General features: G+C 42.2%; 1 protein-coding gene across 1 annotated transcript in view; it reads right to left on the bottom strand.

Moving 5' to 3' along the window:
• Positions 1-13,839, bottom strand: part of ATP6V0E1 (ATPase H+ transporting V0 subunit e1) — a 222,188-nt gene that overhangs the window by 202,526 nt on the left and 5,823 nt on the right. The window contains exon 2 of the mRNA XM_085618082.1: positions 8,939-8,986. Within this exon, the coding sequence (XP_085474208.1) occupies positions 8,939-8,986 (48 nt within the window). The remainder of the gene's footprint in view (positions 1-8,938; positions 8,987-13,839) is intronic.

Genomic DNA, 13,839 nt, shown 5'->3' with positions numbered 1-13,839 from the left:
TCAGTTTTCTCAACAACAAAAAACAAAAAAATATATACATACTTTTTTTTGGAAGATATAAAACATTACATATTTTTCAAATTTAAAACAAAAAAGGATAGAGTTCCAAAATATTACCGCATAAAAACAAAACAAAAAAGTTTCACGGTGCGCGCACGGTGAAAAACCTGAGGAAAAAAAAATATTAATAAATACATAACTTAGCATTTAAAAAACCGTACAAATTCACTGAAAAAACCATAGGTTTCACACACGTTATAGTTAGGAATTAGCATTTACAAAACCTTGCAAATTCACTTAAAAAACCATAGGTTTCACACATGTTATAGTTAGCTGGACATTTCACTCGTGAAAAACCATTGAAATTCCCCCGTTATAGTTAGTGCAGGCAACTATAACTCACGCGACCGCAATCCTCTGCTGATGACGTCAGATATTACATCACTGATGACATATGTGTCTTTATGAAAAATAAATATTTGTAATATATGTATAGCTAAAAATTAATGGAAGAAGACATGGGTAAATAAGTGTCTAAATACAGTGATGTAATATCGGACGTCATCAGCAGAGGATTGCGGTCGCGTGAGATATAGTTGCCTGCACTAACTATAACGGGGGAATTTCAATGGTTTTTGTCCAGCTAACCATAACATGTGTGAAACCTATGGTTTTTAAGTGATATATATATATTCACTCACTGAAGAAACCATGGGTTTTACAGACGATATAGCATTTAAAAACACCTTAGAAATTCACTGAAAAAAACAGATTTCAGGGACGTTATAGTTAGTTGGATATTTGACTCATATAAAACCAGAGAAATTCGCCCGTTATAGTTAGTTGAGCTAACTATAACTCGCGCGCCGGCAATGCACTGGTGATGACGTCACATATTACATCACTCACGACATGGTCAGTGACATCATTGATGACATCTCAAATGACATCATCCAGTGAATGTGTATTTCTGTAAAGTTTAAATATTTTTTATATATCTATGCCAAGGTATATTGAAGAAAGAGTGAATTTACAAGTTCCTGAATGGATTATTTAGTAGGTGCGTGCCTGACTGTATAACTGAGTGATACTGATACTGAATGTATGGGTTAGTGACTAAACTGTGTGAAAGTCTGTATTAGTGTCTCAGTTGTTGTATAAGCGGCTGCATGGGTTGGTGAGTAGCTACATGAGTGTGTGTATATGGGTTATTGATTTGTTGTCTGAGTATCTGTATGAGTTCCTGAGTGGGTGGGTGGGGGTGTGTGTGACTGTGCATACATGTCTGAGTGGGTGATTCACTGGTTGTATGGATTCAAAAGTACATCTGGGAAGGGCTGTATGGGTGAGTTAGTGTGCGTTTGGGTGTGTTGGTGAGTGAATGAATGTCTCACTAGTATATGTGTGAGTAACTACACATGTTTTGGAGTATATAAATGATGTAAAAAACGTAAATTCACCTGTTAGTTATTTCAAGTAACTACAGTTGTCGATACCTTCATAGATTTTCCCACAATAGGCTGAGGTAGATAGAATTATCAATGTGCAAAATATAGCCATAAATACACATAAAAGAGAGACATGAATGCTCAATTCCGAATATGTAGCTAAAAACGTAAATAAATACACATCCAAATTTGACAATAGTTTAAATGGTAAAACAAATAACATAACATATATATATATATATATATATATATATATATATATATATATATATATATATATATATATATATATATTCACTGAAAAAACCATAGGTTTCACACATGTTATAGTTAGCTGGACATTTTACTGATAAAAAACCAATGAAATTCCCCCGTTATAGTTACTGTAGGCAACTATAACTCACGCGACCGCAATCCTCTGCTGATGCTAATACTGTATTTAGACACTTATTTGCCCATATCTTCTTCCATTAAATTTTAGCTATACATATATTACAAATATTTTTTTTTCATAAAGACACATATGTCATCAGCAGAGGATTACGGTCGCGTGAGTTATAGTTGCCTACAGTAACTATAACGGGGGAATTTCATTGGTTTTTTATCAGTAAAATGTCCAGCTAACTATAACATGTGTGAAACCTATGGTTTTTTCAGTGAATTAGCAAGGTTTTTTTAAATGTTATTTCCTAACTATAACGTGTGTGAAACCTATGGTTTTTTCAGTGAATTTGTACGGTTTTTTAAATGCTAAGTTACTTTACGCCATTTGTGGCGTGCGCGCCCACTTAACGCAGTTCGTTCCGTGCACGGTTTTTATCAACTTTAATAAGCCCTGTACATTTGGTGGCCTTCGGCCACCAAAAGCACAGGGGGTGAGGTCAATGTGGATAGTGGTTTTTTTTTTTCGATTTTATAATTTCATGTTGCCAAAATTACGTTTTTTTTCTCTATTAATAAGCCCTGCACATTTGGTGGCCTGCGGCCACCAAAAGCACAGGGGGTGGGGTAAGTGTGGATAGTGTTTTTTTTATTTTTATTTTTTTACCGTAAGCGTACGGTAAGCTTACGGTAAGCGTACGGTAAGCGTACCCCGCGAAATTGCCGAAAAAAAAATAAAACAGTTTTTGCTCTTGGGGGATGTTTGGGGACTCCCTCAACATGACTATGTGGGAGGGAGTTGTCAAAACAGCCCCGTAACATGTTTTTGGCCATCATGTTTGATAAACAACACTCAGTGCGAGAGACAAAATGGCGGACGCCGCTTCCTGGTTTCGGCCGATTCGAATGTTTACTAAGATCTAAGAGCCAATCAGAATCGCGCTCGCGCACGCCACCGTAAGCTTACGGTAAGCGTACGGTAAGCGTACCGTAAGCGTACCGTAAGCGGGCTCAGATATATATATTGATTTAAAGGCTATTTTCTCAGAATCTACTGAACAGATTTACACCAAACCTACAAAAGGCACTTCCTTGACCTAGGGACTACCTCTCTGCCAAATTTCTAGTAATTCTGTTCAGCCGTTCGGGCTGTAGCTCGTTCTAAAGGTCCTATGGAAAAATGCATGGGAAAAACGCGTTTTGGGACCCCCCTTTTATCTCAGCCCCCGCTTGACGAATCCCCCCCGAGACTTTCAGGGTAGGAGCGGAGCGTAGCGCCCCACCTATTTTGAGAAATTCGCGAGGATTCGTCGACCGGCGCCAAAGTTATTCAAAATAGAATGTTGAGGTTTTCCTATGGAAACGTGGTCCTAACTATAACTACCTACTGGCGACCGCCAGTAGGTAATATATATATATATATATATATATATATATATATATATATATATATATATATATATATATATATATATATATATGTTATCAATATATAAATAACTATATAAGTATACATAATAAATATTAAATATTAAACAATGTATGTTAAAATATCTAAATCATCATGGATCTAATATTTTTCCAAAATCTGATGGAATCATGTCATAGGAACAAAGTATTTTGTGTTTGTTCTCTCAGTACCTCGTCATTTGTGGAGTTGTATAAATTCTAGGCCTTATAAGTTATAATATGTTGGATTTGATCAGACATAATGTCTATTAGTATCATATCAAATACAATTTGATTGTATGTTGAACAGAATTGGTGCCCAGACATCTAAATCGAAAAGGGGAAGGGAGGGAAAACGGGGAAGTAAAGAAAAAGATTTATGTATGTATAAAAAAATATATACTGAAAAATTGTATATATAAAAAATTATTAATTTGCAAATTCAACCTACTTAAAACCAAGGTGATTGAAACTATAGTGTTTAAGAGAGATTTTGAAGCGGGAGAAACACTCAACGGAGAATAGTTGAGAATAATATTGTATTTGCATTTATACCAAGAATCTAGTTGATATAATATAGTGGTAGGCGGCTCATAGAATGTTATGATCAGGGTAAAAAACATTATTAGTTTGGTAACGCGTTGGTATAATAATGTATAAAACTTGTATATCCTATTATCAAATTAATGAATACTGCTTTTAAATATTCATAAAAATGTTTTTATTTTTATTTTGTAACTTATAGACTAGCATGCAACTCCTCTGAACTGTTGAGCCGTTAGGATGTTTGCTGTCTAAATTTAGGATATAGTGCATCTCCAATAGTCTAAGGGATTTCTCCCTATCACCCCCTCTTTTGTTCCTTGGAACAGAGTCAATGAAAAATATTTGAGATCTTTGGAGTTGCCTTCATGTTTTTCATAAAAATGACGCGCTACCGGGTACGCCTGGTCATTGTTCTTGATGGCTCGTAGATGTTGGAGCACCCTTTTAGGACCTGGTAGGATAGTACTACCAATGTACCTTAGTTTACACGGGCACTCCAATATGTAAACCACATAATCTGTCTTACAATTTAGAGCTTTTGTAATTTCTTTATTGGGGCCGCCAAAAGGAGTAGAGCAATTTGTTACAGACACTCCATGCTGACAGGCTTTGCAGGTCTTACATTTAAAAAATCCCTGTCTTTGTGCCAGCCAAGATCCCTTGGCTGGTGTGCCACATGGGTCGTTATCAACAAGCGAGTCTCTCATTGATGTTCCTTTTCTATATGTTATAGAAGGTTTCCTTGGTACCAATTAACCTATAATGGGGTCTTGTTTTATAAGGTACCAGTTTTTGTTAATGATTTTTCTGTCAATTGCTGTTGGTTATAGTCTAAGATGAACCTAAAGTCACTAGCGGTGTCATTGGGGAAATTTTGCTGTACTTTCTTTTCCAATGCCTTATCTCTATCATTCAAATTGCTTTTAGTGAGAGCCTTGTCCAGACATTTTTTACTATATCCCCTAGATCTAAATCTTTTAATGCAATCCTGTTGAGCTTGCTTTAAAGCCTCCTCATGGCTGCATATGCTTTTAATACGCAGAAGTTCGCCATAGGGAATGCTTTGAATTAGATGGTTGGGGTGTGCACTGTTCGCATGTAGGATTGCATTTCCAGCCGTGGGCTTTCTAGTTAGTCTAGTTTCCACTTTTTCATGTTCCACATATACTTCAACATCCAGGAATACTATGGTGGTTTTACTAATGTTTGATGTGAAGTGGAGGTTAAGGTCATTATATATATATATATATATATATATATTACCTACTGGCGGTCGCCAGTAGGTAGTTCTAGTTAGGACCCTGTTTCCATAGGAAAACCGCAACATTCTATTTGGAATAACTTTGGCGCCGGTCGACGAATCCTCGCGAAATTTTCAAAACTAATTGGGCGCTACGCTCCGCTCCTACCCTGAAAGTCTCGGGGGGATTCGTCAAGCGGGGGCTGAGATAAAAGGGGGGTCCCAAAACGCGTTTTTCCCATGCATTTTTCCATAGGACCTTTAGACACAGCTACAGCCCGAACCGCTGAACAGAGTTCCTTGAAATTTGGCAGAGAGGTAGTCTACAGGTCAAGGAAGTGCCTTTTGTAGGTCTGGTGTAAATCTGTTCAGTAGTTCCTGAGAAAATAGCATTTAAATCAATATATATATCTGTGGCAGCTTACGGTGCGCTTACGGTGCGCTTACCGTACGCGCACGCCGCCGTGCGCGAGCGCGATTCTGATTGGCTGTTAGATCTTAGTAAACATTCGAATCGGTCGAAACCAGGAAGCGGCGTCCGCCATTTTCTCTCTCGCAGTCAGAATGGGGGTTAAAAAACAAAGGCAAAAAACATGTAAAGGGGCTGTTTAGACAGCTCCTAAGCACCTAGCCATGTTGATGGAGTCCTCAAAGATCCCCCAAGGCCAAAAACGGAATTTTAATTTTTTCGATAATTTTGCCGATTACCCTTACCGTACGCTATAAATTAATAAAAAAAAAAAAAAAAATATCCATACTCTCCCCACCCCATGTGCAAATGGTGCCCGAAGGTCACCCTTTGTGCATGGCATATAACAAATGTGAAAAATTAAAATATTACCTTTCACAACGAAGCGCATCATATGTCCTCCATGTGCGCACGGTGCGCGAAGCGCATCATGCGTACATGGCCCATCTAGCGTAACGTGGGCACGCGGTGCGCGTAGCGCACCGCGTGCCCACCGTGCGTGCACGGCACTAACTGCGTAAAGTGGGCGCGCGTTGCGAGAAGCGCACCGTGCGCGCACGGAACGAACTGCGTTAAGTGGGCGCGCACGCCACGAATGGCGTAAAGTAACTTAGCATTTAAAAAACCGTACAAATTCACTGAAAAAACCATAGGTTTCACACACGTTATAGTTAGGAATTAGCATTTAAAAAACCTTGCAAATTCAGTGAAAAAACCATAGGTTTCACACATGTTATAGTTAGCTGGAAATTTTACTGATAAAAAACCAATGAAATTCCCCCGTTATAGTTAGTGCAGACAACTATAACTCACGCGACCGCAATCCTCTGCTGATGCTAATACTGTATTTAGACACTTATTTGCCCATGTCTTCTTCCATTAAATTTTAGCTATACATATATTACAAATATTTTTTTTTCATAAAGACACATGTCATCAGCAGAGGATTGCGGTCGCGTGAGTTATAGTTGCCTGCACTAACTATAACGGGGGAATTTCATTGGTTTTTTATCAGTAAAATTTCCAGCTAACTATAACATGTGTGAAACCTATGGTTTTTTCACTGAATATATATATATATATATTTTTTCTTTTAACTGAATAAAAAAAGCAAAGGTTAAAGTAACGTTAAATTTAAATGACCTGTTTAGTAACAGTTTTAATCTTTTAAAAACACGTAAATTCACCTGTTACAGTTATTTCAGGTAACTACAGCTCATGCCCTAACGCAACTATGACTCGCACCCCAGCCATACACAGTTCTCATCAATGATTTCACTGCAAATGTTGCTGTGACATTATCAATAATGTCATGGGAGATGTAATATGTGAGGTAATTAGCAGTGCTTGGGGAGGGTGCGAGTTATTGTTACCTTAGGGCATGAGCTATAGTTACTTGAGATAACTGCAACAGGTCAATTTCTGTGGTTTTAAGGAGTTTCAAATGTCACGTTATTACTCAACATTTCAACTAGCTATAACATCACTTTAACTTTTGGTTTTTCCAGTGAGTTTCTAGGGGTTTAACGTGAAGTAATATATAAGCACCATACATAAATCCAATCCCCACTCCCCCGCCAAAGGAAGCCAACCCCACATGTCCTTTGGCCGTGAGCGGCGGAGGGTGGGCCACAGGGCCTGGCTCTGGGGACACCATCAACCAGGGCCATATACATTTTAAAGAGGAGGCCTCACTGTCTGAGCCTCATTAGGCCCTGGGGACCCCATCCCTAAGGGCCACTACTTAAAATTAAGGGGAGGGGGACCTTTCCTTCCTGAGCCATTATCTGCCCTGGGGACCCAAACCTCGGTGGTATGCACTTTTTAAAGGTGGGTGCCCTGGTGCCCACCCAGGGCACTCACATTTACTCACTGGGGGCCGTGGGGGAGCCCCAGGGGCCCCCATGATGTCAGCCAGATCCCGGCATGCAGCCGGAATTGCTCCCGCCCGGAGGGAGCAGCTACTAATGCTGCTGCCCCAGGAAGGAGCAATATTTTGATCTGTTTCCCTGCCCACATCAAAGTGGGCAGGGAAACAGATATCAAGTCTGTTCTCAGTCGGTGGGAGCATTTTCGAAGCAGGAGCAAGCAGGGAAACCGCTATGTCCCGGAGGTGGGCTCCCTGGGACATAGCATATAAGTCGGCGATGGGGCTCGGGCTGCCACAACTTCCTGGTGAAGGTGGTGGCAGCCGATCACATCTCAGCCTGGATCTGCAGAAGCAAAACTTCCCTAGATACACAAAGTTTTTGTTGCAACGGGGAAATGAGTTTTGGGATCCCCCTTGTTTTTCGCCAACTGCTTGACACATCACTCCAAAACTTTCGATGCACAAACTAGTCAAAAAGTAGCACTTTTTTTTTGGGAACGTTAAGTGAAGATTCGTCAAACAGTGCTAAAGTTAATTAGCAACACAAGAAATTAAATTTCCTATGGCAACATGAGCCTTACTATAATTACCCAGTGGTGACAGTCACTGGGACAGATAGATACACACATATGCATTTTTTTTTAAAGCACACTTGTTGAACATGAATTCGGTAGAATACGTTTTTCTAGGCATTAAATAAGGTGTTCTGAAGGATACCACTTGCATCATAAAAGTACAGGAGGTAGAAAAATTGGTTCAATAAGACACTAAATACATATTAAGCCATAAAAACATTCACGGCTCCTTCACCCTCCTGCTCCAACATAATGTTTTTTACATTGGAAGAGTATTTAAACAGTACAGCGACCAAATAAAACAGAAATATATACTGTTACGACTTCTGTACTAAATCTAGCCTTTGCAGCTTTCTGTTTGGAATAATCTGGCATAGACACATTCACCAGAATACAATTTGGTCTCACTATTCAGCATGAACAATGTGTGCCGGGTTTGAAACTACAATTGCATACACGAGAAGCTACTATGTGGGTAAACATTACTTGAAATGTTTTTTACTTCCGTAACTGAAGTTCAAAGCTTGGACTTGCAATACCATGCATCATTTGGTGTTATATCAGGTAAATGCACTGAAGACTGCAATACAAAGAAGGTAATCAGACAAAAATAAATAAAAATAAAAAAAACACAGAGGACCTTGAGACTTGAAACTGACTTCAAGCGAATGCCATTAACTCATTCAGTCCGTCTAGTTTCTCTACATTCCAGTTCTTGTTGTGTTTACCTGTATACATGATAAATCCAGGATTATTAGTTGCAGGAAGCATAAAGGAAAAGAGAACTGCTGAGCCTACTAACTTGAAGCATGATGTTTCCTCGGTATAAATGTGTTGCCAGGAGGTAGGGAAAAAAAAAACCATTTAAGTGCAAAAATAGTCTCGTCTGGCACACCAGAAATAGTGGCCGCCAAGGATACCAGTACAATCCGAATTAGAAGAGGTAAAGTTTACACTTACAAGAGATAACAGCAAACGGCACACGTCACTAGCATTGTATTGATGACTCTGTAACAAAAGGGAAAAAAAATACAAAATAAACAGGTGTGCCTTAACTGCATGCCAGGATTTGTTGACAAAACAGAGGTGAAGAACGCTTTAATGTGGGAGGTAGCAGTGGGTACATTCTTTTAAATGCCATAAGGTCCCGATGCTAAAATGTTTTAATGTATTATTCTACCATCAGGGTGCATAGCAAACCAAAAACAAGCATTTACAATGCAATGGTCTCGGCATTGTTAAAGTTAGAGCTATTGGCATTGCTCATGACATTATGTTTTTGTCTTTAAAACATTAAAAGAAACGGCATTGTTATTTACAATGTCAATAGCTTAATCACTCAAATGCGAGACCGATTGCATTTGCACCCACAGAGAGCCACCCACACACACACACACACACACACAGAGCCACCCACCCACAGAGCCACCCACCCACCCACACACACACACACACAGAGCCACGTACCCACCCACACAGCCAGCCAGTGCACTCTAGGGCAGTGCTTAAATTGTATATATAAAAAAAAAAAAAGTGCCAGGGCTCTTGACAGAAGGCCATTGCAACTTGCACCACACATTGTCCCTGACATGCTGCTAAAGATTATAACACCACAACTACTAACCATAATTTCCGGATATTGTAATTGGATAAACAGTGGTGGTAAATAAAATACCCAGGGTGGGTGGCCTACTCACGTGCGGGCCTGAAGGGTGGAGTCTCTTACCATCCTCATCAAGGCACCTCGTTAATCCACGACAGCTGCTCAAAGCGCTACACTTGTAGCGTGGAGTATAGTTTAGTTTAGAATAACACTGCTAGCTAATGAGCAGTCATTAGTAAGGTTTACCAGTTAGCTACCTATCTAGGAAAGCCATGATTGTGCTTCAGGGATTATATCAACCAAGAAGCACTTCCTTTCTTTCAACTAGTGGTAGAAATAAGAACATGTTGGCCAAAATTCTAGCAGTCTATAGGGAAAATACGGTGTCTTTCTTTTAATCACAATGTATTGGGGCATCAGCGCGCTTGTCACCTACAAGAACAACAACTCCCATAATGATGGGACTTGCAGTGCAGGCACTGTTGTTTTGGACTTAAACCATTTTACACCGAACTACACTTCCCAGAAGACCACCGGGAAGTGGCAGCGCCAATGTACATTAGGACCAGGAACTGGCCTCATGGGATAGGTAGTTCCATTACCAGACCCTGAAGCCATAAAATGTAAGCGACTGAACTACATGCCCCACAGTGCTCCACTGCCCTGAATTCCACCGGGCATGCCGCCTCGAGAACCGCTACGGCCACCGCACGTGGCTGCGAATCTGTATTTTCCCCACCTTCCTAAGCGCCGAGTCAGACAAGTACCTCCACTGCTTAATTCAGCCTCCTGCTCGTTCCGCCATTGCCGCCGCGGCTCCGGTTGCCATGTTCCCCCCCTGAGCCCTCTGGTCTGCCGCCCAATGGCATCCATGCCTGTGATACCCCGCCCCTTCGTTGAACCTTTCATCCAATGACAGAGAGAGGCTTGAAACGCAGACTAGTGCTTGGCACCGGTGAGACCCCGGCCCATTTAAAGCCCCGCGCTTATCTGCACCCTGCACTCCAGTTGAGCAGCAGCCCTAAAATACAGGTTGAGGCGTTTTAACACCTGAGGAAGGGATCCTTGGCTTCAATAAAGGATGGTTGCTTGCTGTAGGACATAACGTCTTTGGATTAAAGTGCTACCTCATTTGTGGAGAACATAGTACGAGTCCTCTGACCATAAACCCTGCATCTTTTTCCCAGGACAATGCTTGACAAGGATACACTACAAGGATACAGTACAGTGCGCCTGCATGGCTGTGAGCCTGCAACACTTTCCTTGCAATTTATGGAACAAAGATGAGCCCTTAAAGAGAGAATAAGAACCCTTGATGGATTGCAGCTTAGCAAGCAACGTAACTAACACATTACGGGCAATTGAAAATGATGCGAGTCCACAGATCCCATATGGCTTTTGCGTCTCTTTGTAACAAATATGTATTTTTAATTTTAACCTGACAGTGAGAGAACCACTGCCATTTGCACCCAACCTGTGCGAAAGACGGCGCTGCACCGACCCAAACATGTGCCTAATGAAAGGTCAGTCCATTAGGCTCCATCCATTTGCAGGCCGAGGTGGTACAATTTACCGAGCAGATTGCTGCTTTTGAGTCCGAAAGGCCGTCATTACCGGTGCGTGGTGCTCGGATCCGGTGCCAGTCACGGCGGCGCTCCTGGCCTGACCTGGCGCCCCCGGTGCCGGGCGTCCAGGCAGCCCGCTCCATTAGCGGCGGGGATTCAGCTGTCATTAGCGAGGCGAGGCACGCTCCTCCGCGTTGTCAAACCGCAATCAGGCGGGTCGCAGGTGAAGAATAAATACCTTCAGAACAAGCCCAATTAGACCATTTACATTTCATTACCCACCCTGCCTAATCTGACGACGGGCCTTCCGCGTTCGCTGGCTTAATAAACAGTATTTCTGATGTATTAATAGGCTCTCCAAAACACGCTAATTACCGTCTTCTGCATGCAATCTGCAAGATTGATTTTTTTTTTTAAGTTGATATTTCCCCTCCCCTTGCGCGCCACCCCCTTTTAACAACAGCCACCCCTCCACTAAACTGCAGCTTTAACTTCCCATCAAGAGGGTCTGGGAAGGCTCAATTGGTTTGCAGATCTGAAGTTAATTCGTTTCGCTTGCGACAGAGGTTAGCTTCTGCAAACAATAATATACAGCGAGGGACTTTAGGCCCCTAAGTTGAGCGAAGCTCTAGAGGGAGACGACAGCCGGGAACAGCTGGTGAATAGTAATTACACACATGTTTTTGATTCCCTATTACTCCACTACGTAAGATTATAGCAGGTTATTTGTCCCACACTATAGTTCCATGGCTTTTTCTTGAGATCGATCAATCAGTAGATTTGTAGAGCGCTTCTTGACACCCGTGGAATTGCTTTTCAGATAAAAGTGATTTAAACTGGACCCTGGTGAGTACCGGAGCGTCTTCCCTTGTGACCCCTCGTGCCTAGGGCGGGCAGATGCTGCAACGCATTCACTAAAGGTCCAATGTAAACAGATGCCTTGGACAGCATGCCAAACGGATGTTGTACAGCACTCGTCGACTACAAGTCCTGGCACGCCGCACGCGCTAATAATGAACAGTGTGTTAAAAGTACCGGCACCTCTAATGTTTTTCATGGCGAGTACCGGAACTTCACCAGGACTGAGGAGAGTACCAGTACTCACTGGGGCGTGTCAGGTTTTCGGTGAAATGGTCATTCCAGAATGCACAGCATCCCTACTATAGCGCACACTTTCATGATCGTTTTCCACGAAGAGCTACTGCATTAAACGTGGCTCACGTGCGTGTTCCTAGGTGTTGCAGGAAGGAAGGGAATCTCTTCAAGGCAGCGGTTTCCAACGGCGTCCCCTTCCTTCTTTGCCACTGTGAGCACCCAAGCCTCCACATACGAAGAGGACCACATATCTACCTAAGCCTAGCGAGGGTCACAGAAGAGGGTCGTCTTTGTACCCTGCAGTACCGCAGCCACAGAGAGGACCCAGCTAAGAGGGCCATCGTAAGGCAGCCAGCAGCGAGGTCTGGTTTGTGCTTCTATTGCTGACACCATTGTGCGTTTCAAATCGTTTTTTTTCTCGATTCTCTCATTGTAATTCTGCCAAGACAGACTAGAACTGCGATACCTGCTGTCAAATGAAAATGGGAGACGGCAAGGGTCGGTGCTGCTGATGAAAACTTGGCTACCAAGTAAACTTTAGTTTAAGCTAGTTTTGCATAACCTAGCAGCTGCACATTCTACAATGAAGACGTTGTCCTAGGGCTGAGTTCAGAGTGATGGCAACAAGTAGAAAAGCCTGTCTGTCCACAAGTACCGCTGAAGGGCTCACACGGTGCAATAGCTATCAACCATTTGACTTCACAGCTCTGTTCTGCTGCAATTTACTCTGCGCATGAAACAGGGGCACAAACTTACCACCACGCTATCCAGTCCCGAAGGTAAATAAGAAAGGAAAACAACATTCACCATCACTGACAAACATTAACAAGCCGAGGGCACCGGAAGACACCACCGCCTTTCTCCGAGGCAGAGCAGAAATGCCTCGGAGAAAGGCAGCGGCATTTTCGGATTCGGGGGCGTGTTTGTCTTTTCTCTCCTCCAGCCATTGGCTGGAGGAGAGAATGAGACTTCTTGCAAAAAACACGCCCCCCCGATCCGAAAAGGACGGGGCCTGATCGGAATGACTGACCTCTTCTCCAATGGCTGGCCAGCATTCAAGAGGCCAGCCAATGGAGAACAGGGGAGAAGAGGGGCGGGTTCAAGCCCCTCTTCTCCAAGTCATTAAATCTCACGAGCAAGACTGCGCAAGCGCAGCCTTCGCTAGCCGAGACCTAACTAGGGTAAGGGGGGGGGGGGAAAGAGCAATTTACTTTCCAAACACACACCACGGAAATGGACACAGGAGGCATTTTACATCTCGATTTACTACTGTACGAGCTGTAGCGTCTGCTGCAAACATCCTTCTTGTGACCTTGCTTGCTTAGGGTAGAGGAAGAGGGTTTTCTAGCAGGTATCTAAAATCCCCTCAACACTCCCGCCTAAAAAAGTTTCATCAAAACAACTACAAGGTTAACAAAGAGGTTATCCCTTGTAGGCTTAAAATGTTAGCTTCTAATGTAAATACAGTTCTGTTAACGGGATTTGCCTCGACACAGTGCCTTGTACCAGTCGATCAGTGAATGCACGTTCCTTTTGTTTGTTATACACCAAAATAACTTTTACTATAGCTGAAAGCAATGTGTTTAATCAACACACGC

Source organism: Triturus cristatus, chromosome 7 (genome assembly GCF_964204655.1).
Source record: "Triturus cristatus chromosome 7, aTriCri1.1, whole genome shotgun sequence".
Lineage (NCBI taxonomy): Eukaryota > Metazoa > Chordata > Amphibia > Caudata > Salamandridae > Triturus > Triturus cristatus.
This window is presented reverse-complemented; position numbering and strand designations above follow the sequence as displayed.